The sequence below is a fragment of the Colossoma macropomum genome, unplaced genomic scaffold (genome assembly GCF_904425465.1).
Source record: "Colossoma macropomum unplaced genomic scaffold, Colossoma_macropomum, whole genome shotgun sequence".
In the NCBI taxonomy this organism is placed as follows: domain Eukaryota; kingdom Metazoa; phylum Chordata; class Actinopteri; order Characiformes; family Serrasalmidae; genus Colossoma; species Colossoma macropomum.
In genome coordinates this window covers 26739008-26766863 of record NW_023494800.1, presented here as the reverse complement: position 1 = coordinate 26766863, position 27856 = coordinate 26739008, and the positions used below count along the sequence as shown (strand labels likewise).

At 38.9% G+C, this 27856-nt stretch overlaps 1 protein-coding gene across 1 annotated transcript; it reads left to right on the top strand.

Moving 5' to 3' along the window:
• The first annotated feature begins 75 nt into the window (after positions 1-75).
• lars1b (leucyl-tRNA synthetase 1b) lies at positions 76-27806 on the top strand. Its single transcript, XM_036588162.1, has 32 exons — positions 76-280; positions 1782-1903; positions 2000-2087; positions 2207-2287; positions 2400-2540; positions 3115-3276; positions 4090-4202; positions 4290-4353; positions 4459-4526; positions 6128-6353; positions 8847-8934; positions 9503-9579; positions 9688-9741; positions 9852-9992; positions 10109-10186; positions 11047-11132; positions 11633-11698; positions 12768-12850; positions 13421-13559; positions 14833-15045; positions 16955-17012; positions 17138-17201; positions 18603-18786; positions 20156-20246; positions 20575-20715; positions 21460-21600; positions 22899-23009; positions 24027-24137; positions 25597-25701; positions 26020-26115; positions 26591-26723; positions 26893-27806. The coding sequence occupies exons 1-32, from the start codon at positions 275-277 to the stop codon at positions 27096-27098; spliced, it is 3537 nt and encodes a 1178-aa protein (XP_036444055.1). The 5' UTR covers positions 76-274; the 3' UTR covers positions 27099-27806.
• Positions 27807-27856: the final 50 nt, after the last annotated feature.

Genomic DNA, 27856 nt, shown 5'->3' with positions numbered 1-27856 from the left:
ATAACAACTTCTCTTCATGTTTATGACAACATACCGTTACATTTCACGGTTATAAACATACACTATGCCGTGTTATGGTGCTGGGGGGACGGACTGCATAACTTAGCACACAGCTTTGCCTGTTACCTCACGTGTCTGCAGCAGAACTACATTTCCCAGAATGACCAGCGCTCGAGTCTCTTGCCGAAAGTGTCATCAGCTTAGTGTGGAGGAGCCGGCGGCGTGGGTCTTCTGTCTGATTCGTCTGTAAAAAGTTATCCACAACCTAAAGAGAATGACGGTATGTTTTCCATGTTAACTACGCACATGGTCTGTATTGTAAATACGTCGTGAGCATTATGTGATAGATAAAAGTAGTTTTCCGTGTTTGTTACTGCCATGCTAATAGCAACGTCGTTAGCTGCCAAGCTGGCTAATGTGCTTCAGCTAACGTTAGGTAACCTAACTAGCTACTGTGTTTTAATGTTGGATTTAGACGCTACTCTCCAAATTAAAAGTGGTTTGGTTCAGCGATGTGTTTTAGCGGTTGGAATGGGATAATGTTAGTGTCTGAATGTCTCTTAGCTAGTTAGCCGTTGTGGGTGTCTGTTGCTTTTCTTTAAGTAAGAAGAGAAGCTACAGCTGTCATTCAGAGTTCTGGAGTATGGAAGCCTGTTTCCGCCACTAGAGCGAAATATATGCTAGGCATTTAAAAAGTCATAATAATGAGACATTTTTCCGTAGTTTGACTTAGCATCTCATTTTTATGACTTACTATCTCGTAATGATAAGACTGTATCTTATGACTTAAGATCTCAAAGATTATTTTAGTATTTCATAATAGGGAAAATTTTCTCGTGATTATGAGAAGTCATAATTATGAGATGCTAAGTAGGATCTCATTATTATGAGACAGCAAGTCATAATTATGAGATAGCAAGTCAAAATTATGACATGCAAAGTCATAATTTTGAGATGTTATGTCATAATTCTGAGAGACTGAGTCACAAAATCTCATTATTATGAGATTGTCATCATTATGGAGAACATTCTCATTATTATGACTTATTAAGTGGCTATATATTTTTGTCCATTGGCGGAAATGCCACAATTAAATTGTTAAGATGTAAATAAAGTCAATTAGTGATTTGATATGAAATGATTAATTGCAGAGACATTTGCTGACTCTGAATTCTTTACAGTGGTGAAGATAAAAGCCTGGGGTCTTGATGTCTACAGCACAAATATAACTATTTTATCTGAAGTCCCAAAAAATCAGTGAACCTGCATATATCTTCTGAGTCTTTTAATGTTAATAATGGTGCAGTACTGTCAAATATGAAAAAAAAGGTTCTTTGGGTACTATGTTTCCTTACAACGACCTGCATGTACTATTCTGCCATGAATTAAAGTATTAAAAAATAAGCTTTATGCCAAAACTTTTTTTTTCAAAACTATTGCAAAACAGTGTCCCAGGCAGCATATTTGTGACCATTTCATGTACTAACTTTTCTATGAGGTAGCTTAGGCATCTGGTTCCTATCACCACTGCTGTGAGCAATTCTGAAACAGTAGGTTTCTCTAGAATGGTGCATTTCATATCAAACCAATCTGAATGAACTTGTCCAAGTTCTGGTATGTTCTTTTAAAGACCCTTGCGTTTCCTTATCCCTGTTCCCGTTCACCTTTTCTTTCTACCAAAGAATACAGTAATTGTTTCAAACAACAGTAAAACTGCCTACTTTACTACCATTCAGGTTACATGCTCTTTTAGTTATGTTCATGTTCATTGACCATTCCAGGAAAGAAAAGGAACAGCAAAGCTTGACTTCTTGAGGAAGATCGAAGAGGAGATCCAGCAGAAATGGGAAAAGGAAAAAGTCTTTGAGTGTGATGCGCCGACCACGCCCGAGGAGAATCAAAAGTGAGGATTCTTTTGACAATAGTAGATGTCAATGTAGTCCAGTTCTGTCACTGACCATAACCGTCAATAATCCTTTCATGTCTTTTGGCTCCACAGTAAAAACAAGTACTTTGTAACGTTCCCTTACCCATACATGAATGGGAGGCTTCATCTTGGTCACACCTTCTGCCTCTCTAAGTGTGATGTGAGTTTGTTGGATTAATATGAAAATGTTTAAAGATGAATCATTGCACTTTTAGTTGGCTGTAAATAGTATGTACGGGCCCTAAAGACTGGTTGTTTATTACAATGTGATTTTTGCAGTTTGCAGTGGGGTACCAGCGTTTGAAAGGGAAGCAATGCCTTTTCCCATTCGGACTGCATTGCACTGGAATGCCCATCAAAGTAAGTGGAAACCCTTTGCAAAGTCTTCATCAGGAGAAGTTTGTGCATTCATCACTTGCCTGTACAGACATGAGATGCGTATGTTGTTTTAAAAACCTGTGTGCTATCACAGGCCTGTGCAGATAAGCTGAAGCGAGAGATGGAGCTCTATGGCAGCCCACCTCAGTTTCCTGATGAAGAGGAGGAGGTAACTGAAGAGAAGCCAAAGACAACCGAAGAGATTGTCATCAAGGACAAGGCAAAGGGCAAGAAGGTACAAATCCTGTTGGTGTATCAGGATGCTTCTGTGAGCCTTAACATGGCTGTTTTGTACTTCCGTGTTCATTTTCATTTTTTTAAGCTGAATGGCTTATTAAGCTTAACATCTGGAATATAGTTGCTGCACTTTACAGTGTCTCTTTCAATTCATTGTTTTTGTGATGTTACAAAGAACGCACACATTTACATATATCTGACTTTTGGCATAAAGCAGCCTGTTTATCCTGTCCATTCACATTGAAGTTATAAGGAGTGATTCATCCCAGATTGCTTTTTGAACGAGATGTGAGGACAGCCAATCAGACAGAGATCATTTGCATAAACCCGTGAAAGTAGTCTTTGATTCTAAGGGATAAAAAGAGGTTGGAAAAAGGTCTTGTAAAATGAATTATGACTGTATGTGGCACACACACTCACAAAACTGTGAATGTCAAAGGGGAAAAAAACTAAATAGCAGAAACATGTAAGCCTGTCAGATCAAGTACATAGACTTGGTGTGTTGCCATATGTTAAAGTTTAAACTCATGAAGTACACATCAACCAAAGTGTTCTCACTGTTACTTTCACAGAGTAAAGCAGCTGCAAAGGCTGGAGGTTCCAAGTTCCAGTGGGATATCATGAAGTCACTTGGACTCACTGACAAGGAGATAGAGAAGTTTGCCAATGCGGAGCACTGGCTGGACTATTTCCCTCCTCTGGCAGTGGAAGACCTGAAGAAAATGGGTGTGAAGGTAAAAATGAAGTGCATATGTTGATATTATGGCGGTTCACACTACACTTACAGTATTGTGCAAAGTCAGAGAGTCCCTTGTTTATTTAATTTGCAGTCAAAATAGCCATTAAGTACAAGTTATTTGTTTTTCAGGAGATAGCTCTGAGAAGATTAGATATAAGATTGTTCACTTAGATAAGGAAATTTCAAACATTATTAAAGTATTGAGGCAAGGATTGACTTCTAACAACTGTGCAACACCTGTTAGACCACTAAACCTTTCACTATTAGATAAACAGTACTTAAAGCTTTCATCTTTGAGAGAGAGAGAGGAGAAAATCAAGCTCCACTTATGCTTCAGGTCACAGGTGTTTTCTACACTACACTGTGGGGCTGAAAGAATATATAGCTGTCAAGCAGCTGTTACTAAGAAAAGAAAATTGATCAAAAAGAAAAGAAAAACAAAAAAGCAAACCAAGTTCTAAGACTGAACTGTGGAGATGTGAAAAATATCCCTGCAGATTTCTTAGAGGACCTGAAAGTGAGTCTCCTGAAAAGAAAAATGAGATTAATTGATAATAGAGTAATTTTCTGTCAAATATGTTTTCTGCTATTTCACTGATGCTAAAAAGTGAATAACTTTTGTATAGCCAGTTTGACTGGAAATTAAATAGAGGACAGGTGGTCTCTGACTTTTTTGCACAGTACTGTAACTATGCAAATTAATGGATTATTTTTGCTGTGATGAACTTGTTTTGTAATGATAAGAAAGTAGAGGCCTTCCAGTGGGAGCTTCTGTAAGATCTTGAGCTAAAAAGACTGTGCTCTCTAGGTGGACTGGCGTCGTTCCTTTATCACAACTGATGTCAACCCTTTCTATGACTCCTTTGTGAGGTGGCAGTTTGTCACTTTGAAAGAGAGGAAAAAGATCAAGTTTGGAAAGAGGTATGCTTTTTATAGCAGTATTTATATTCTCTTGTGTCGTTTATGCCGTGAGAGTGTGGAATTAAATTTTGCTGTCCAATACTATAGGTATACTATTTATTCTCCAAAGGATGGACAGCCATGTATGGACCATGACAGACAGACTGGAGAGGTGGGTTACTATGTTTGAGCTAGAGTGAGTGTAACACTTACTAGTCTCAGATGAAGGACCATTTTAAATGACTTCTGTTCCTAAATGTAAACTTCTTTGTTGCAGGGAGTTGGCCCTCAAGAGTACACCCTTATTAAAATGAAGATGGTCGAACCCTATCCAGCGAAACTAAGGTACAGAATTGATTATAACACTATAAACAGTTTCACCATTTCAAATCGATCATAGAGAAAAACTTACGATTCTGCGTCTGTACTACATTTACAGCATTTAGGATACACTTTCATTTAGAGCTACTTACAAAAGTTCTTTGTTGCCCAGGATGTGTCCTTAGCTAGTATAAGTAAGTGATAGTCCAAAAATACCCCTGAGCCAAGATACTGCTAGAAACAGCTGTCTGTGCAGATACACTCACCGGGCACTTTATTGGGAACACCTCCTTGTATCTAATCTCACTGTCCATTTTATCAGCTCCACTTACCATATATGAGCACTTTGTAGTTCTACAATTACAGACTGTAGTCCATCTGTTTCTCTGCACATTTTGTTTGCCCCCTTTTACCCTGTTCTTCAGTGGTCAGGACCCCACAAGACCACTACAGAGCATTTTTTAAACACTTCCTAGTGCTGTTTCATCCTGTGGTTGGATCTTAAGCTTTATTAGTTTTTCACTAAACTGTTGCAAAAAGTATGAACCCAACCTCTGTAGAAAGCTCAACCACTGTTGACTGCTTAGAAAGTTTTTGGCATTAATCTAGTTTGTTACCAGGGTTGGGATGTAACAGAATACAAGTACTGGGAATACGTATTAAGAATACAGAAATTAAGTGTCTGTATTCAGTCGAAGTCAAGTTTTATAAAGGCAGTATTAAAGAATAGTTACCTTTTATATGTTTAGGAGAATACTTTAAGAATACTTACCCACTCAAATAAATAAAACCTACAATCTTTTAAAGAAATGCTTGTTTATGAACTATTTTAGAATCAGTGCATAGCATGTAGCAAACATGCAGATTAGACGAGCTCTAAAGAGGACCTCAGTTAATGGCGTCTTTACAAACACTGAAATTCCTGATAAAGCCTAAAAAATACCCCGGTGATGAGCCAGTTATAAACCTCAGTGTTACTGAGCTCTGCTAAAGCCTGAGAAGACTGATAAATCAAAGTGATGAGCCAGTTATTAATCTCAGTGTTACTGATCTCTTTTGAATTATGATAAAACTAGTAATCTCCACAGCAGTGGACATGTTTGTGACTGATAAGTTTAGCATCAGCATTGTGAACTCCTACTCGGGTGATTATGGGAGCAGCAGTGGACTAAAGCAGGCTATGAGAGAAAAAAGAGAATTTTTGGAACCTCATTTAAATGAATTAAATTATTTTTTCATGAAACATATTAACAGAATAATTGCGTGCAGAAAATTGCCAACCAGTAACAGTGAAAAACAGTGTGAGTTAAGTTTAAAAAAAAGTTGTTGCCTTATCAAGATGTATTCTAAATGTATTCTGAATGTTACTTTTTAAATTTATTTAATGTAATACGGTACTGAATACATTTAGCACAATGTGTTCAGTATTCAGCCATCACTACTTTTTCGAAGTATTTTGCCCAACCTTGATTGTTACCTAATTTCAGGTACAAGACATAAATGTACTGTTAGTGTCTAACAAACAGTTAGGTTTAAGAGGAGGTCAAGTGTTAATTTAACCTAGTTAAATCGGTTGCTCTATTTTTTTTCAAATGCACTGTTATGTCCTCATTTTCTCTGTCCAGTGCTCTGAAAGGCAAGAACGTGTTCTTGGTGGCAGCCACACTAAGACCAGAAACCATGTTCGGGCAGACCAACTGCTGGGTTAGGCCCGATATGAAATACATTGCCTTTGAGACAGCCAGCGGCGATGTGTTCATCTGCACTCAAAGATCAGCCAGGAACATGGCTTACCAGGGCTTTACCAAGGAGAACGGAGTGGTTCCTGTTGTCATGCAAATCGTGGGCCAGGTTTGTTGTACATACACACACTGTCCTCTCAAAGTGGCTGTATGTGCTGCACCAAAAGGCTGAATATTGGTACACTAATGTTAACGTGTCGTTTCTCACACATGTGAAGTGGTCTGGTTTTGGCGAAATTCACAATAGTTTTAAATGCTAAATATGCCATTTACGTGATCTGTGTAGATTTGAAGAGTTTTTCATTTTAGAGGGTCGTGTCTGCTGCCAGCAGAGAACTTTTAGTGGCCAATCAAAACTAAGAAAGTGTTAATGAAAGTAAAAAGAGCCATGTTTTACAAGTTCCATTTTTACATATTCAGATTGCTTTCTTCTGTAGCTTTCAAATGGTGGGCAAAAAAAAGGGTTAACAAGTAAATTGTTGTTTTATCCATTTAAACGTGGACTTTTTGTCCCTTAAAAAGTCACTTCGCACACAGTTTGGAAATGGAAATAATGCTCAGTCTCACTAATGCACTTATGTTTGCTGACACAAACTTTGGGTGTATAAAGTAAAAGGTACAAAAGTATTTTGAAATTACCTAAACAGTTCCGCAGACTGCTAATTTCACAGGCAAATGCAGTAGTTCAGGGTTAGATTGAAATACTTAGATTGAAATTACTCAATGATTTACAGTATATCTGCAGCATACAAGGTTAAAAAAAAAGTTTACCTGAATTAGGGGTGGGCAATATGGCAGAAATGTAATATCACGATACTTTCACCATTCACAGTAAAGGCCAATTTATGCTTCTGCTTCAAATCAAACGCAGAGTCTACACCGTAGCCAACGCAAATTGCCTACGCTGTTGTGAGTATTTGTACTTGTGTGTTGGTGTGTCTGCGTCGCTCTGCACTTACACCAATTCTATTTTTTATCTTTGTCACTTCAACACCAGACATTTGAATTTGTTCTCTCAGGCATGAATCTTTATCCTCTAATCGGGATTTTTTTTAAGCATCAGCTGGAACTGATGTACTGCGGTGGGAGGCTCAGTACACTCGCGTTAGCTTAGCCTAGCAGACTACAGCTTAAAGCCCTACAGAACAGGTTAGTTTTCTGTCACTCCTACACCAGTCAGTTGACTTTGCTCTCTCTACCAAGCGGACCAGTCACAGTTGTTGCGCTCTGTGTCGTGACACAAAATGTGTTTATGTTTCTGGGGAGATGTGTGGTATCTATGCCGTATGCACATCCATATCATAGATTCGACACAAACATAAATTAGTCACAATATTTATTTTTTTTAGCATCTGACAAATTGGAAAAGACAAAGTAGTGCCATGTTTAAAAAAAATGATCAATTATCAATAACTGAATACAGAGATGAATATTCAAAATTTGACACAAGAAAAAGGGACTAATTTTGCTCTTTTTGTAGTGAAACTAAGTTGGGTAGCATTTTTACGTACTGAAGACATACACTATATGCTTCAAAAAGCATATTGTGACACATGCTAAAAAACAGCTAGCCTGGAAAGCTAGCGCTCTCCCGCTCTCCAATGCCTCACAACTTCCTCAGTTTACTTTCGTTTAAATCAGGGCTGTAATTTACATGAACCCACTTCTTTCTTTCACTTTCGTTGCTTGGGAATGCACTAATACTTAAATATGACTGCCCGAGCGCTGTAACAGTATAACAGTATAATAACTCTGCATTTCAGCCGTCGCTAAAGACTCATCTTACTCGTGGCCCTCCCTCTCTAATCATGGAGAAAAACTTGGAAGCGCGCCCTCTCCTGGCGACAGCAGAGTAGTGTCGCTTTCCTTGCAGTAGAAAACGCCACCAAGGCTTTCGCTGAACGTGGAAGTGTGAGAATGATGTATTATATCGAAAATTTATCGAACGTCGTATCGCTCAATCGAGGAAAAGTTATATCGCGAAAATTATCGTTATCGTTTTATCGCCCAGTCCTATTCATGCAATATTTTAAATGATAATTTATTGCAAAAAATTACACACAGATTTACCCCATTTAAAAAAAAATATATAATTCAGAAGGTATATTTGTAACATCATAAACTGTGATAAAAAGTAATTACTGTGCTAATTTTTCTGAATAACAGTACATGCCTAGATCTTAGCATGGTAAGCACAGTTTTCAAAAATAAATGAAAATTTCAAGAACACAGTACAATATTCCACATGACTATTTGTTGAACAAAGTGAACTAAATAATTTTATAGCATTTACCCCTGTGTTTTATTTTTCGAATGCCACAAAATTTTAAAATGTTCTCATCAGGACACCGAGCTCAGCTACAAGGGATTGTCTTCTGAACTTGGCATCTTTTTACTCCTCAAGAATTTTCATGTCTGATTTTGAATGACTACAGTATTTAGATGCACATATACCTATCAAGTCATCCAGCTGGTTATACAGTAAGCTTTTAGTGCATGTGTGATGCATGTGTTCTGTTTATACTGTACATACTCCCAACAGATATAGAATTGGTGATCTTCACATATGCACTTCTATAAACTCTCCATTACCTTTTAACAGGACATTCTTGGCTGTGCTTTGAGTGCCCCTCTCACTTTAAACAAGACCATCTACGCCCTGCCAATGCTCACCATCAAGGAAGACAAAGGTATCCAATATAACCCATCCTCTTCTCCCCATCTGTACCTGCACCTCATTACCCCTCCCAAATGAGATGTTTCTCTTTATGGCCTCTGGGCCAGATTCCCCTTGTTGGTAATAGCTGCAGAAAATGGCATTAGTCATTCTGAAGCACAGACAAATAAGTAGAAATATGGAGAAATAAGGAATATGGAGATGTGCATTATAGATGTTACACAGAGGCCCCTGCAGCTACACTATTCTTCTCTTTAACTGCTTTCTTCCTGGTGTGACTCAACCCGGTGAAGTAGTTTGCTCCTGCAGTGCCCCAGGTTCCAATGTCCTCACCACAGTGAAAATACTGAAATTGAAATGTCAGAAAATGTTAACATTTGTTTTTTTTTTCCATCCAAAAGAGTAGTTTTGATTTTGCTGTTGGCTGACTGCAGGGTTCTTCTACACACTTAGTTACAAAAAGGTTTTTTTGGTATAATGGCATAAAAGAGTCACTTTGGGTTCTGTGAAGAACCTGTCAATAGATGGTTTGTGAAAATGTGAGTGAACGAAGATTTTTGACTTCTTCTTTGTGACTGTAGGTACAGGAGTTGTCAGCTGCGTGCCATCTGACTCTCCTGATGACTTTGCCGCTCTAAGAGACATCAAAAAGAAGCAGGTGAAGATGTTTTGCTTATGTACTTTATCATCCTGGTTTACAAAGCCAGGAGTGAACGAAACTGTTTGTTGGATGCCACATGCTAAATGGCTGCTTGTTTCTTGATAGGCCCTGAGAGAAAAGTATGGAATTGAAGATCATATGGCCCTTCCTTTTGAACCAGTAAGGAGCAACATTCAACCAGTCTGGCCAACTTCAAAGCAAAAGCTCATGTTCAGAGTCTTGAATAGTGATTCAGGGAGGCTGATGTTGTCTCTGCTTTGGCATGCTAGGTGCCCATCATTGAGGTCCCAGGCTATGGGAACCTGTCTGCCTGTGTGATATGTGACGAACTGAAGATTCAGAGTCAGAACGACCGGGAGAAACTAGCTGAGGCCAAAGAGAGGCTCTACCTTAAAGGCTTCTATGAAGGGGTGAGGATGCACTGTTGACCTAGCAGTGGAAATTCTGAATCATTTAATGAATATTGCCATGCAGATGTACTGCAGAATTTAAGTTGAATATAGTTTCTTTCTTTTTTATTCTCTAGATCATGTTGGTTGATGGTTTTAAAGGAAAAAAAGTTCAAGATGTGAAGAAGCCTATTCAGAAGATGATGGTGGACAAGGTTGATGGTTTTTTTTTTTTTTCCTTTTTCTTTTTCTCTATATTATATATATGGAATATGGAATATGCAGTCGTAAAGTTATTCTTGGTTATTAGCATCAGGCAGCACAAGAATACTTCTACTTGATATTGCAGTTTTTATTTATTTTTTTCCAAGTGCTGGTATTCGTTTACTGTTTGTTTACAGTAAAGGGGAGGGGGTTCTGAAGGTGGAAAAACACTTGGTTTTTTGTTTGTTTGTTTGTTTGTCTGTTTGTTTTTGTTTTTTATGCCTTTTTTTAATTCTGGCTACACATCTCTCCGTTGCTAAGCAACAACAGCACTGTAATCTACAGGCAGAAAGTGTAACTACTACTGTTAACTAGTAAAGATGGTGCTTCTCTCCTAAAGAAGTTAAACAAAGATGCTGCCTTTTTTGTTATGATGTGCATGTAGGACTGTGCATGATGAGGCACCCACCAAGTAAATCGCATCTCTTTCATTGAAAATCATTGGAAATAAGCACCCATATAGTATAAAAATTACATCATTCCAACTGATTACCAGTTTACGCTACAGTTAAATGCTAGTAAGTTTTTCTTTATTTTGCTGAACTGTTATTTAAAAGCAACAGAACACTCATGTTGTGTGTTCTCGAAAACACACTCCCTCCTACTGCTTAAATACAACATTTACACCTGTGGTTAGAAAGATTAACTACAACTGCATAGCTCCAGATTTACATCAGAATGAGAGATATTTTATTTAAGAATAATGACTTCAAAACAGATATGTGTACTTCAAATTTGAAAAAGAGTACATATCTAGAAAAGTAAATAATGGTTACATTAACTTGTTTAACTTTACATGTGTCTGTATCAGGGTGAGGCATTGATTTACATGGAGCCTGAAAAGCAAGTGATGTCTCGCTCAGCTGATGAGTGCGTAGTGGCCCTGTGTGACCAGTGGTAAGTTAAATGTCTCTGAGATTGTAGTGCAGTTTGTCATTAGTGTTATTATCTGTTTAGCTGGCATAAGCTAATAAGAGGCTCTCTGAAATACAGTGGCAGAAATGCGCTGCTTCAGAAAGCAGAAAGTGCTGTTTTTTTCACAATTATAATGAAAAGCCCTCCAGAGAAAGATCTTGCCAAGAACTTCTGAGTTCTCCTAAAAGTAGTTCTGCCAGTACCTGCCTCAGCAGAATGCAGAGAAACTCAAGATTAAGGAAGAGAAATACTCACCTTGATAGCAAACCTCATGGTATTGTAACGTTATTACCCTTACCCAATTACATGTCTGAGATTTTCTTCCTCTAGCGTGATCCAGACGATCGGGTCGAATTAGATCTTGTCTCAGAGTTCCTTTGGGGTTTTATCCTGGCTAGTAACACGGTGGCTGTTCCCACTTGTGTCCCCTGGTCTCCTCTTTTGTTCCTTAGACATTGACATGGGTGTTTTATCTGTGACAGGTATCTGGATTACGGTGACAAAGAGTGGAAGCAGCAGGCCATGAATGCCCTGGAGCCTCTGGAGACGTAAGTTCACTTCAGACACAGTGGGTTTTTGGGGACTTTGTAAGTTTTACAGAACGAGAAACACCGCCTTGAAGGCAGAATCAGTTGACCTCCAGAGTGACCACTTAAAGATACTACACGTTGCAACACCTTACTACCCAGCACCATTAACATTTTCCCTTTACCCTGAGATGTTGTGTCCAAAGTTAATGGAAGCTAATGTAGCTAACAGTTAAGGGAAGTGTACATCCTACCAGTAAGCATTAGGCAAACTGCATGCTTAAATCATCACCCATTTGCCTCAAACTGGGTTGTTAGGTGATGTTAAATAGACTTGCTTATGTGGTTTCTGACACTGTGACAAACTGTTATCTACAAAAATAGACAAAAATATAAACAAGATGCTACCTGGTATCACTGTTTTTAGCTGTGCAATGCACATTTGTTCATCATTATTAGGAATGCACTAAAATGAACTACAATGAAGTATCAAAGTCAAAAAATGAACTTTACAAATAATATTAATGGCAATGAAAGTGAGAAATATGGATTAAAAATAGACTTCACTTTCCTGCACCTGTTGGCCCAGACGATATTTAAGCAGTTTGATTGGCAGCAGATAAAACTATTTTACGTTTTTTACAAGAGACAAGCGATTTATATTCACTGTTCATGCTGAGTATCAATACACCACCCATGGACTTCTCCATTGTAGGTCTGATGGTACTTAAAAACATGACATCCCACTTTATACTCAAAACAGGAGCAGAAAGGAAAGTGAGTTCTGAATTTCGGTTAGAGTTTGTGCCAAGAAAAATAAACAGAAGCCACATAAGCAAGGCTCTTTAAGATGAGCATAACTTAATATGCTTGAAGCAAGCGTTTGATGTGCTGATCAGTGGCAAATAAGCTTCCGTTACTTGTTATTTGCATAAGCTTAGAAGTTGCAGTGCAAAAAAAGCATGTAAACTCTGAACACAAAATGTTTTGACTGATCAACTGCATTTTTTGATCGAGATAATGGGTAACATTGAGTTTTTGCTGTAAATTATAAGCTGTTCATAACAGTCCATTACTATCCATGATTTAGATTCTATGATGAGACCAGGAAGAACTTTGAGGCTGCACTTGCTTGGCTTCAAGAGCATGCCTGCTCCAGGACGTATGGTTTAGGTAAGTCCATTTTTCCTGTGAGTCAATCTGTTTAACATTGTTCTAGAGCAGGCGTGTCACACTGGGTTCCTCGCGGGCTGCAGCTCTGCAGGGATTTCATTTTCCTCTAGCTCTGCGAGTTTAACTCCTGAAGGCCTTGCTAATTTGCTGATGAGCTGACTGAGGTTTAATGAGGCAGAATGCAGTCTGGCTTAGAAGGAAACCATTTAGACACCCTCATTCTAGAGGGTGCTTGCTTAGAGGTTTTGTACCACCTTCATATACAATGGAAGCAGGAACTGTTTTGCAACAATCAAACCTTTTAGACATTTTAATGTTCAGTACTACTGTCATCTAATCAATACATGATTACTGTTGTGAAGAGTTCTTTCTTTTCTTATGATGTTAATAACAAGAGTGATTTTCAGATATGCTTTTTCTAATTGAAGCCAAGAGCAATCACTGCTTTTATCTGAAGTGCCTTCTTTACCCATAATGACCCTATTTGTGGTCCAAAACCACTCAAGTGTTCACCTGCAGTTTCCCCCGAGTGCCTGTTGATTTTAAGTTCTTTTGTGTGGGTTCCCATAGGAACAAGGTTGCCATGGGATGAGCAGTGGCTGATTGAGTCCCTGTCGGACTCCACCATCTACATGGCCTACTACTCCGTGGCTCACCTGCTCCAGGGAGGTGTTCTCAATGGACGGGGACCCTCTCCTCTGGGAATCAGGTACACTGTGTGTCCATTCTCTGAATGGACATTGTGCTGAAGAAAAGAAAAGACTAATCACAAAACCACATAAATATTGCGTATTTCCTGGCTAAAAGCTAGTGCCATTTGTTTTGATGAAACATAGTAAGTTACAAAACTTGAAAAAGAAAAGCGATAGATTTAAAAATGATTTACCGAACACTGTTTTGTGTATAACGTTACAAATGTAGTCTTTTTCTCCTCCATAAATACTGCATTTTCTCAAAGATTTCTCATTAAAATATTTTTAAAATATTGCCATGTTTTTTTGTGAAGTCTGTATAGAGGTGTACTAAAATAAAAACACTTTCATAAAGCTGTATCAAAACATGCAAGACTTCATAAGAAAAAGGCACTAGCCGTTATTCCTTACAGCTGTGTAAAGTCAAATCTGATCAAATAAACAGCACACGCAGTTTTCTTATACATCAGTTTCATCTTTGGAGTACCTTTATAATCAAACTCATGTCTGTAACAAGAGTGTGTAAATTTAGGCATAAATAAATAAAAGAAGGTTGAGATTTGCAATTACATAACCCAAACCTTTATTAATATCATCTATAATACCAATAAAAATAAAAATGGATAAAACAATAATACCAATAATATGTACACATGGCAGTCCAGTACAAAAGTTAGATAATCTTAATTTTTTTGCACATTGGTATAAACAAATTTTGCACCTTCATGTTCCATCTAAAGATGTTACACTGTGCTTTTGTTTTATACTACTGACACCATCCAAAAAAAAAGCATCTCATTCACAGCAATAATATTGCATCTAAATATATTATTTTTGTGTAATGTGATTATTTTCCTAATCACATAATTTTATCAGCTGGGAAAAAATGTTTATTTCATATTTTATTCTTCCCAGTAGTTGTAATTTGGTCAGTAGGGGGAGCAGTGCAATCACTGCTTGACCTCACTCCACTTACGAGCACAGCCATTCGCTCATAAGCCACTGAATGCTGTCGTTTTATTGGCTACCTACTGAAACGTTGCCATGAATTAGGGCGTGCTTCATGTAAACAATATGTAAATCTGGTAGGCTGGCGCTTTATTTCACGCACTTAAGCAGTTTCTTCATCTGTGCTCATATCTCCATTTTTTTTTCCACGCCGTACAGAAGTTTGATGAATACTGGCCATTGTTTTGACAATTATGTTGCAATAAAAGAGTGAAATGTATAACGTTATCCTTCGGTTATATTAAGATAGAGAATAAAGTAATATGTATCTCGCTTTTGTAGACCAGAGCAGATGACCAGGGAAGTGTGGGACTACATTTTCTTCAAAACTGCACCTTTCCCCAAGACAACCATCCCCAAGCAGCACCTACAGAAGCTGAGGACGGAGTTTGAGTACTGGTACCCCGTGGATGCTCGCGTGTCTGGAAAAGACCTGGTGCCCAACCATCTCTCCTACTACCTGTACAACCATGTGGCAATGTGGCCTGAAGATAGGTGGGCTGTGGTTTAATCAAGAACTTAGAATTAATTTAATTTTGAAATTTTATGAAGAAAGTCAGGTCTTTCTTCGTATTCTATATAGGTTAAAGTAACTTTAGGGATATGGGTTTGGCTTACAACAACATACATTAATGACCAAAAGTATTGAAGCAAGCAGTAAATTCCCTACTCTCTCTCTCAGCAGTTTAAGAACTATTTTACAGTCAAGTCACGTTGCCTATTTTCCGCAACCAACAACAAAATACAACATCTTTACTGACTTAATTCGAAGTTTTGTTTCAAAATATTCATTGGTTTGCAAAGCACCCTTAAGTCCCAGTAACACTTTGTCAGTGAAATGACATTAATTACAGTGATATTCACCATGGTGAATGAATTTGCGTTGCAGACTTCCAGAGCGTGTACATTTCATGAGCAAAACTTTGCATTGAGTGCAACTTAGACACGCATATTTGCATTGTTGACCAATAGCTATACTGCTTTGGCTGCTTTGACCTTTCAAGGGAGGCGAGTTTTATATAACGGCGCTAAAGATCCAAAATGTAGGAAGCACTACTTTAGCAGTGTCTAAGCGCAACCCTTCACATAGTTCTTCCAAACTGGCTTTAAACAAACACACAAAATGAGGCATAATACAGCAAGTTGAGAGACCGTATTTGATGTCACTACTGTGCTGTTGTGATTCCATAGTTTTTGGTGTGTTTTTGTCATTGTCTTTACCCTTGTGTTTTCACTGTTTATGGTTGGTGAGCTAGTTAGCCTGCTAGTGCACCAAAATCAATATTATTTTCATCACAATGCTCTCATTCCAGTGATGTGATGTGAACTGCAAATTTCTTAGACTTTTCTTTTTTTACTCACTTTAACATATTAAATGGGGATAACAGTCCCTTACACCTGCCATTTACTAATTATTGACAAACTCCTAATGTACCGCACCTGATTCAGTTCATCAAGGCTTCAGAATCTAAATGAGAATCAGGTGCATATGTTGCAATGAAACTCTGCAGGAGAATCACCAGAAGTAAAACTAACTAAGAACCAGTTACTTGTACAGTGATGCTGCAGATGTTTTTGTTATTTGTTAAGAAATGTATTGCTGTTATTATCTTTCATGCTTATTGATGAAGTGTTTGGCTGTTTCTTCCAATATTTTATATTGTCTTAGTTCAGATAAGAGCTAAACAATGTGTATAGTAGTGTCTGCCTAGCTCAGTGTAAATGCGTTCCACACTCAAATCTGGACTGAGATTTCTCTCTGAAGTGTCCCCTCATCTTTCTGATGCTTCTTTTAAGAGGCTTACAATCAGACAATTTTCAGATCAGACCTTGTTTCAGAATCTGTTTGCAGTATCAACCCATTTCTTTTAACTTAAGTAAGTTTATATTAATTTTTATCCCAAAGCATGAACAGAAGCATCCAAATGATGCACCTGTACAGCACTTTCTCAGGAACTACAGAGGGGTCAAAAAGTCTGAGACCACAATGTAAATCTCAGACTTTAGTTAAACCTGGAAATAAACAACAAAGTCTTCTTAAAACAGAGAACAGTATGAAGAATAATTCACAATTATGCAGTGTTTCTAGGTTACTATTCAAGGTTAGCAAATTTTTAAAACAGAACATGTTAAAGCCTTATTTTTTTTTAGCCTTAACACTTCCACTGAAGCACGTGTTCAGATGACTCTCGGGTGGATTTGATTTACTTCTTAGAAACTTTGCACAAACTTGGAGTTTATGCCAACTTGAGACCCCATTTTCATTAAAGCAGAAGTACTAAGAAATTTTGAAATTCATGTACCTCAGAGATTGAAAAGGTTCTACATGTACTCATTGTCGTACTCAGTTCTGTGGCTGAACGGCTAATGCAAAGATTTCAAAGGCATCTTTGTATTCTTGCAGTGGAAAGTGGCCAAAAGCAGTCCGTGTCAATGGACATCTCCTGTTAAACTCTGAGAAGGTGGGTTGTGTATCTTTACGTTCAGTCTTTTGCTGCTGTTGGTGTGTCTATTTGTGGGTGTAGGTGTGACTGTTTGTTCTAATATGTAGTAAGTCCACTTAATTAGCTCTATCTGTGTTCACCAGATGTCCAAATCCACTGGCAACTTCCTCACCCTGAGTCAAGCTATTACCAAGTTCTCTGCAGATGGTAAGTCCATGAAAACATGCCAGCCACACTTGACCATTGCTTGTATTGGCCTCATTTGGCCTGAATTGCTCACAAAAGCTGGCAAGAAGTGTTCAGGCTTTGCTTTCAGATGCAAAATCTGTTTCTTTTCTTGAAGCACAAAAGACAGAAGGCATTTTTGTTCTTGACGTTTTGAGGCTGATTGAACCAAATAAGATTACCCCAAGGGAATGGATCTTGATGACTGAGTTCTGTTAAATTTCATCAGAAGTCTGAGAATAGAAAAAGAGTCCATCTGGAGAAAACTGTGGACGTCTGCTGAGCTCTCGTCAGATGGCATGTGTGTGTTTGTGTTTGTGCAGTGTGCTTGCCTTGGTTATTTATAGGAAAATATGACTGTCTAATAGGGCTAGGCAATATTCTGTGAGCTCTTATCACTGGCATGCAATACATACTTTCCATTGTGTGAAAAGTTAGGATTGTAGTGATTGTTAAACTTTTTAAATTTAATTAATTTGTCTGTATTTTTAAACGGTAATTCCAGCCAAAATTGAGTTGATGTGCTATTTATTCTGTTATGTGGTATTCTGTATGCAGCATTGTATCCCTCAGCCTTATCAGTGTGATGGAATTAACAATTTCATGTCAGTTTTATGTTTTTTTTTTTGTTTGTTTTTTGTTACCTTCCCCATCAGTGTTCTGTCACTGCAATACCCAGCATGCATTCTGCAGATATGTCATACGAGCCCAGGGAATCACTGTGGTATCAACAAATCCTGATTGCCAGCATAGCAATTGATCTATAGGCTAATAAACACAACCAAGCTAGCATTAGTGCAACACTTACCTGCAAGTCTTAATTCTGTTTGTTGTTGTTGTGTACCTTTCAGCCAGAGAAATATAACCAAACTGTGGTATCTAGTTAGCCAAGTAGATACCTTGCAAACTTTAACGTTTAGCTTCTTGTCCTTGTTATCTGATGAGTTGTTTCTGGAGAAGGTTCTATCTGTAGACGTCCAGTGACAGGACAATCTTTTGCAGCTCCCGTGGGGGGGGACCTTATGCCATCACGGGGATCTGCCACAAGAGGGGGAAATTTTATTCATCTGATCAGACACTGTCACCTATGAGTTTCTGAACCATGCTATTTGCTAATAATAAAAAAACTGCATTCTTTCCACACACACACACACACACACACACACACACATTTTCTAAACCGCTTTTTAAATGATAAATCATGAAAATATTGCTTTGTTTGCTTTGACCTGGCCTTCTTTGATCATATTGCCTTGGTGGATTTTTTTTTCCTTCTCAGAGACAAGGACATCATGATAAAATCCACATTTAATAAGCAATTTACAAGCATCTGATTACCAATGTAATTTCCAGTAATGTTAAACTGGTCTCTCTCTCCCACAGGCATGCGCTTGGCTCTTGCTGATGCTGGGGACACGGTAGAAGACGCCAACTTTGTGGAGCCCATGGCGGATGCTGGCATTCTACGTCTTTACACTTGGGTGGAATGGGTCAAGGAGATGATTGCTAACCAGAACAACTTGAGAACTGGACCTGCTGACACATTCAATGACAGGGTGTTCGCTAGGTAAACATCATAGTCCCACCACATGACTTCCAAACAGCCATTCCCCACTACCTGTGAAACGTTTGGTGTATCTAGGACAGGAGTGCCCAGTTCTGGTCTTGGAGATCTATCACCCTGCACAGATTAGCTCCATCCCTTATCAGACACACTTCATCTATGGCAATGCAAACAAGTAAAGGTTTAAAAGGATGTGAGCATTGTGTGGATAGAGGAACCTAACCTATAAAACACGCAGACCGCTCTGCGTCAGATTAAACATAACCTAGGTTTGATTTTTAAAACCCAGGAATATGTTTGTGTTGTTAGTTATGAAACCCAGCATATCAGGAGTTGACATTTTCACATTTCTCTACCACGTCACCTTAGGCTGCATAGTTGGCTAGCTAGCCTAAGGTAACAACATATCTAGCAAATCAGCTATGTTGACCAACACACAACTGCCATGCTTTAACGTTATTGATCAATGATATTTTTGTTATTTACTGACAGCAAACTTGGAGAGGAAAGAATACAAGATACCTGATTTGCTGTTCCTGCAATTTGCTCTCATGGTATTGTTTTTTTCATGACCAGATGAATAGTTCCACTACTTCCTCTCATCTTTAACATGTGGGGAAGGTGGGGACCTTGCATGATTTGCGGAGCCTGACGTAACATGCGTAGTGAGCGTAAAGGGCCGTCCAGCTCTGATAGTTAATTATTTTAGTCTGCTAGAGTTAGTTGGTAGACTTTTCACCCTTTTTATCGTCTCAGCTCAGGAGGACGAAGAGATACAAAGTGAGGCCTTTCCTGCCAACACCCTGCGAAGAGCTGCCCTATTCTGCCTCTGATTGGCTAGTTCTTATAGTTCTCATTAGGAGTGAACTGGTTAGGGTAAGAATATTGGGGTCAGAGCCAGTCTCATCAGAGGCAGAGTGTGTTTCTTCACAGAATGCGGGTATGAAAAAAATGCAGTCCAGCAAAAGTAAACAAGTCTTTCTGAACTTCTGCTGTTGTCAGTCATCGGACTGACCAACGCACCCCCCCTCCCACTCCACCTCTCAAAAAAATTTCACGTCGGATCTGCATGAATCTTGTAGGAGACCTATTTTGATCGCAAAACGGCAATTTCACAGAAAGCTGACGAGGTTGCATCTCTGGTTCTGACTCATGAAGTCCTTCTGGGGGATTTGAATATTAGAGCCAGCTGTGTTGAATTCTGAACTTTCCAGAGTAGAAGATCTCCTGGACCATGATTGGGCACCCCTGATCTAGAAGTTCCTAGTCACTGCTAACATTTTTTGGTTGACAGCTGCTAAACTGGGTTGTGGAGTTGGGTTGAGGGTGCTTTGGTGCAAATATCTGAAGCTGATTAATTCTTTGTCTCAAGTGAAATGAACTCGGGTATCCTTAAAACTGAGCAGCACTATGAGAGGATGATGTACAAGGATGCCTTGAAGAGTGGCTTCTTCGAGTTCCAGGTAACTAACGCACTTACAAATGCATGTACATGTAAAAGTAGCACAAAATTTATGGGAACTTTTGACCTAAGTACTTAATGTGACAGCATACATGGCATTGGTTAAGCACTAATCATGCCTCAGCATCCTGTATTATATATCTGTAAACTGTATTTTAGTTTAGCTTCTGTTTGGTACCTTCATCTCCCAGAATGGATCTTAATGCAGACCTTCTGTACTCCTATACTTCTATACCCACAGTGAACTTAATAGACTTACCTTGAAGCACTGCTTCTGAGGGAATTCTCTGTCCATTAATCCAAGTTTTTGCACTGACTTCTCCTTCTAGGCAGCCAAGGATAAATACAGGGAACTTGCAATCGAAGGCATGCATAGAGACCTAGTGTTCCAGTTTATCGAGAACCAAACCCTGCTGTTGGCACCCATCTGCCCTCACCTGTGTGAATACACCTGGTCCCTTCTAGGGAAGGTGAGTGCCCTGCATTCTAAACTCCATTTCTAAACTCCAGAGTAGAACTGATACCTGGATGGAACAGGTGAAAGAACAGGTGATTTCAGTCGGATTTATCATGGAACTTGAAATGGACTTCTTGCAAATTATAAAGTCCTTGTTATGTGTGTCTGCTTAGAACATTTTATGGTTTTACATAGACAAAGCAGTTCTGATTTTGTCTTTTCTCATTTTCTCTCTGTCTATAAAGTCCTCTGTGATGATGATTAATTGGACCACTTTTAGTACTCAGGATTGGTACTAAAACTTCTTAATCACTTTAACCTAATGGGCCAAATAAAAAGAAAGCTGCTTATTTAAATCTGCCACTAGAGGAGTTATGTTGCATGCACTTACCCAGAACGTTCTGTGTGCTGCTGTGTTTTCTATCACTGTATAAATTATGCACAAGACTCCTGTCTTGTTAGATGCATGTTTTTTTTTTTGTTTTGTTTTTTTTTTTTTGTACATGGAGGGAGCATGTGTGCTTATTCAGAAGAGAATTTGAATCAGTAAGCGCTTATCATTGATGAATCAGAGTAATGATAAAGCATGACAGAATACAATTTTCTAAATCAAATAAACACAACAGCATTCAGCAATTACATTAAAGGAGAAGAGCATCTTAAACAGCAGAAAAAGCCCCTTTTTGTGTCGGCCTTAAAGGATTAACATGTTATTCAAACTAATGTTACATTCCCTAAATGTTTTCTGCCTCCACAGACTGACTCTTTGATGAAGGCTAGCTGGCCTGTAGCTGGTCCAGTGGATGAGATTCTGATCCGATCCTCACAGTATCTGATGGAGACCGCCCATGATCTGCGCTTGCGCCTTAAAGCATACATGCAGCCTCCCAAGAACAAGGTATGGCCTGTGTGATCAGCATGCCTTTATTAAACAATACTGTATATGGATCAGGTAAGATCATCCAAATCAATAAAGCTAGAAGGCCCTGATGCAAAGATTTGAGAAGCAGTGTGGTTTGTCAGTAAAATATTTTGTACACTTGCACTGCCTTGCAATCAGGGTGGTGATTGGTGCCTGTTTATGAATGTTTAATGCTTGCTGTCTTGGTCTTGTCTTAGATCTGTGCCAGTCATTCAAGAATCACATTGCTACACCATAAATTTTTGAAACGTGACACACACCCTAACCACTATTGATTTTTTTTTCCTCAAAATAGAGCAGAATCCAGCCCACCATTCTAACTTCTGTCTAGTTTTCTCATCCCGTTCTTCCACCATCACCACCCCTTCAACACGTTATATTCAGCCGCTTATTAATAGTTAATTTCACTTTGCGCATCCTGTCAGCATCTCCACCACACTTTACTCTAATGCTTCCCTGTTTGGCAGCCTAATTCAGCCAGTCTGTTTTGAGGTGCGTTTCGCCTCAGCATTAAACTGAAGAGCACCCATATAGCCCCTCTAAATGTAATGTGCAGACCAGAGCCTTATGCATTGTGAGACTTCTGCCATTAGAATCACTGAGCAGGCTAATCCATTGCAATCTTTGGGTGTATTTATATCTGAGCTGTGCAGAGCCCATCCCAGTGTCAGCGGCGCGAGCACACCGGGTCAGTCTGAGGAGCTGAGTGGAGGAGAGACGACAGATGTCATGTAGAATATGCTCACACAAGCTACATGGCTCCCTCGATGGAGGAGAAGTGTATCGTCCTCTTGCTTTTAAGATGGCACCATTCTCTTTCAGACAGTGTTAACCATGCTAGAGCTTAGGTAATGGGAAACGGGGGAGGGCGGGCTTTTCTCAGTCATGTCACTGCAGGCATGTGGTAATGGACGTCGGATTGGATTAGGTGTTGCCTTGGTGATGTGGAGGTGGGGTTAGTGGGCTGAGCATTTGGGAACAGGGGGGCTTGGGAGAGTTTGAGTGGCTCAATGCACAAAAATAGCTGCAAACAGAAATATTGCCAGGGCCAGATTGACATTTATGGATGAAGTGTCTGTCTCAAATCCAGAAATGAAAATCCAAAATTGCTGAAATGAGCGACGCTATGGCTTCACTGTGAGTTTTGCTGCTGTTTTGTAGATTTGATAACCTTCTTAGTATTCAGAACCTATTCTTTGCTTACCCTGTTTAGGAAAATAATGAAATCAGCTGAAGCCTTTGTGTTAAACTTGTACATTCCTCTTCCCTCACAGAAAGGAGACAACAAACCTCCAGTCAAGCCCTCACACTGCACAGTGTATGTGGCAAAGAGCTACCCACCCTGGCAGCACAGCACCCTCTCTCTCCTAGGCAAGCACTATAAGGTAAACCTTGGTTTTGTACTGTTTCAAACTGACTGACAGTCAACTCTTAAACAGAATTGTGGAGTTTTAATCGACAGTAGCTGTCTGTTACCAGAACAGTGGAGCACATTAATTTCTATTCTATTCAATAGAATTAGACACTATAAGACATTGTCAGAAAGCAGCTTTATAATATTCAAATAACATGCATTCTTTTCACAGAATTAAAATATTAAATAAGAACAAGCCATTGTATCAGGGAAGTTTGGGCTTTTTCAAAGCTAGGATTGCTGCCATATAATATTAATCATACATTCACATGAACAGAGCTCTTAGAAGATAGGCTTATTAGCTGTAATATTTCCATGTAAACACAGCTGACTGCATGGCTGTAAACTCAGCTGGTATGTCTAAATTGCTGACAGCTCCTTCCTTCCAGAGCTTTGATTTGAACCAGATGATCTGTTCTGTCTACAAGATTCTGTTTCTGTCAGCTAAGATACTGTGATGTTCAAAGTGGATTTTTTTGAAGTGCTCTTCACCGGAACATACTTCATAGTTTTTCCCTGATGGACGCTAGGGATGGTATTTTGACAACAAGCAGAATGTGGCATTGCCTGCTGGCCAACTGCTAATACTAGTCATTGTTAAATATTAAAGATTTTCTTAGCACAGTTGGATTTAGCATTTAGCATGTGAAGTTTGTTTAATTAAATGATCTAAATTTTGTGTGAACATGTATTCAGTGTTTGTTCACAGCTTTGGAATTAAATCAGAAACCTGCAGGCCGCTTTTTGTTGCTTTTATCCCAAAATTCGCCAGTATAGTAGACTGGCACACTCGAAGAATCATCTTTCTTCCGTCAGCCTTTACTGCAATCTTTCATAGGTCAGCATGTGCAAAGAGTGTGTATTCTTCAAAAAGCTCAGTTGTATTTGGTACTGTTTGAAACAACAAATGTCAGCTCCTCTGTGAAGGGTGATGTTATGTGATTTGGATTTCATTGTATTTATAACAACATCTTGTTTAAATCCCTAGAACAACAATGGAACTTTGCCTGAAAACAAGGTCATTGCTATGGAGCTGGGTGCCATGCCAGAACTGAAGAAATATATGAAGCGGTTGATGCCATTTGTGGCCATGATAAAGGTATAAGCTCACAATTTGTTCAAACACAGGTTGGATCCTTCAAAACATACATTAGTAATGTGTTTGGTTCAGGTTTGAGACACAAGGCAGCATGGAAACAAAGTAGACAATATGTCAGTCTTTAAAAGTCTAAAGATAGATTTATGTGAACACATTTGGTACTTTAAACAGTTAATTATGATTTAATAGCATTGTTTTGTATAGTTGATGATGTCTTATTTGATCAGATATTACCGTAACAAACTTTTCCCCATTTAGAAGCAGTGCATTTGTATAGCCACATGAGTAGAGGGGGGGAAAAAGAATAGAGGGAATGCATTTTCCTGTGGGGCTGGCCCAAATATTAAGAATCCTCAAGTATATATTAATTGATATTCAGTTCTCTATTTAGTGTTTGAAAGCTTAGTCGTTTTGACCTTTTTAATGTGGCCAATTAAGCTAAGCTAAGAGCAAAGATGCCTAATAAATCAGGGGAGCACTTGAAAATATTGGACAGTAAAAAATGCTCCATGCAAAATGTCCAGTAAGAGGCTGGTGTGCCATGGGGGAGTGACAAGTTTGATGAATCATCTCAGATATGCGAGTATAGTGATATTTACCAAGTACCACTAGTCTCCAGTGAGGGTGATGCTAAAAGCAGAAGGTTATAGTCTTAAACCTGTTTGTTGTGAATTCTGTCAGTGAATGAGGGGAACTTTCCATTATAAAAATGCCCTAACCCTAACCCTAACTATCCAGATAAAACAAAAGCAACTCAGTAAAAACAACTAATACTATACCTAAATAATATAAAATTCGAATTAATTTACTACATATGTCTAGACATATGAACCATAAATGACAAGTGATAGAAGTGACTTATGAAAGCTGTATTTGAAGGAGAGGGCTACACACTGCATTCAAGCAGATGGGCTTCAACCCGACTGATACACTGTTGCCATCTGTTGGATTTATGTTAATTTGCAGTAATGGACATGCTTAAAATTATGGTGAATTCTGAAAGGTAAATATTGTTGTTTTTACTCACTCTGAAGTATCAACAAGTAATCAAAGCCTGTAAAATGCTGTTTAGACCAGCCCTATAGGTGAAACTAGGGAACTATGCTTTTCCAGCACTGGCTCCCTGTTTCAACCAATAAGTGTATATATCATATGTATCATATATAGTCAATGTTTCCAGCTCCTCTGCAATTTTAGCCTCTAGGTCTTGTACATACAGCTTGTATATTCCTGTTACGGAGGCTCTCAAGAGGAACCGTTACTTTCCACTTTACTGTTGCTTTTGCCAACAGTGGCGTTGATTAATTAATTGTGATCTTAACTTTGACAGCCCTAGTGTAATAAATATTTGACAGTATCTGTGAGCTGTAGAGGAGAAGCAGTGTACTTCGTACCAGAACATTTGTTAAATTCATTGTGTGTGTGTGTGTGTGTGTGTGTGTGTGTGTGTGTTTGACAGGACAACCTGGAAAAGAACGGACCAAGGGTCCTGGATCTGGAGCTGGAGTTTGATGAGCGAGCAGTTCTGCTGGAGAACATTGTTTATCTGACCAACTCTCTGGAGGTAGGCAGGGGGGCAGCTGTGCAGAGTAGCCAGTATTTCTGAAAAGTAGTCAAGAATCTGATGCAGCACCATAAATTACTGCGTAAACCCAAACCTCTTCAAGTGCTTGCATTTTAGCAGAATATCATGAATAACTAGTTGGCTGTTCCTCTTAAGCACTTTCCTGTCTCTTTATAAGGTTTAAAGAATTACTTCCACTGACATAATCAGCTAATTTAAAGTCTGTGCCATTTTCATCTGTATAAATTATGTACTCAAGTAATTTGTCACATTTAAGCAAGGATTGTTACATCCCTCTCTTTCTGTTTCTGTCTGTAGCTGGATCACATAGACGTGCTGTTTGCCTCTGAGGCCGACGACAAAGTAAAGGAGGACTGTTGCCCGGGGAAACCGTTTAGTGTCTTCAGATCTGAGGTATGGCTGTTGCGGCAACCGCCCACCCACACAAAAAAGGCTTCGTCTATTGTTTCTGCTTTTTAATGGCTGATCAGCCTTCCACTACACACTGTGAGATAAGCGGGCTAATTTTAGCAACGCTCTCTGCATTGTTAATGCTGCTGAGACACAGTTACGGTTGTCATTCAGGCACTAACTGTTCTATGAGTCAATGCCAGGGTTGTGGTGTTTTTACAAGCTGGAACAATAGAAAAAGGATGTAATGTTATCTATTGAATATTTCACAACAGTACATGCAAGCACCCTGTACATAGTTGTATATACACCTAGGTTGTGCCACTGATAAGGCATAAAATCTGTATGACTGTATACCAGTGTTGTAGCTTTTGTATAAATATGATGTTTAAAAAAACCACACACTGTTATTAGTAAAACATTATAGATCATTAAGCTACAAGTTCTTTTTTTTTTCTTGCTCCCCTGGACACTCTAGCCTGGAGTGTCAGTGTGCCTTCTGAACCCTCAGCCATCCAACGGTCTCTTCTCTACCCGAATCGACATCCGCCAAGGAGACAGCAAGGACAGCATTATCCGCAGACTGTCCAAAGCCAACAGAGGCATCAAAGGTTAGACTTAAATTAAACTGACATCTTTTTAAATTCTATAAAAATAAAAATGTATTTACCTGGCCCAGGTATGTTAGGAGTTGAAATCATGATGACCAATGACCATGTTTGGTTGGGAATGTCTGGTCTTGTGGACAGTGTTACTAACTCCAGCTTTCTTCTTGGTCAGACTTATCCAAAGTGAAGCTGATGCGGTTTGAGGACCCAGTGCTTGGCCCCCGCAGGGTGCCCGTTTTGGGAAAAGAAGAGCAGGGCAAACTCCCTATCTCAGACAAGTCTGTTTTCCACATCAACTTAGAGGACAAGAAGGTACATTTGAGTGACAACGGCCTCAAGGTGGACATTGGAGACACTCTTATCTACCTAGTCCAGTGAGATTTGGGACTCTTCATAAGGGGGGAAAGCAGCCATCGCAGTTTCTACAGTTTCTACTTCTTCCACTGATCATTTCTTTCTGAAGTTCCTTCTAATAGCCATCTAGAAATAGTTTGTCCGAAATGGCTGTTTAGCATTAGCAAGCACGTAGTCTTGATGTAGAGTGCTAAGGCTAAAACAGCCTGGAAAGAAGTCAAAACCACTCTTTCTTTCTGAGGTTAGCAGGGACTGCAGTTGGTGAAAATAACAAGGTAAGCCATGCTTGACTGTAACAGTGACCATTCAGGTCAACGCTCTGTTTGTTTTTTTGTTTTTTGTTTTTTGGGTTGCTGTCATTTACAGTTAGGATATAGGAATGTCTCATGTTCTGTGGCTTATGTCTTAGGACATCATCTCCCTAATTGGAACATTATCTTCTGTTTTTCATCAGTATTCCGGTTCAGACCAACGTTTCTAACATAAAACAAATACATCCAATCATAAAAGCAGTGATTATTCTGAGTTGTGTGTGGACCTGTCAGCTTCTTACTCTATAAGAGTAAACACCATTTTCTGTGACTACTTCTATTTTATCCATGACTGTAAGAATATTCAATAAGGAACGTCTCCCCTTTCTGTTGTTTTCAAGCATCATTTTTCACAAATAGAATTTCATGTAGATGTTGAATGGAATGTGCTAAAAATAAAGGAATCCTCATAAGTCTTGGATGTTTTTTGTGACTGTGAATTAATCCACACATCTTTCGGTCTGCCACGTT

Excerpts from the sequence above, each read along its gene's own strand:
- lars1b (XM_036588162.1), top strand. Across the intron at positions 11,699-12,767 it reads GCCCTGGAGCCTCTGGAGAC|ATTCTATGATGAGACCAGGA; the intron begins GTAAGTTCACTT and ends TCCATGATTTAG. Across the intron at positions 21,601-22,898 it reads TGCAGCCTCCCAAGAACAAG|AAAGGAGACAACAAACCTCC; the intron begins GTATGGCCTGTG and ends CTTCCCTCACAG.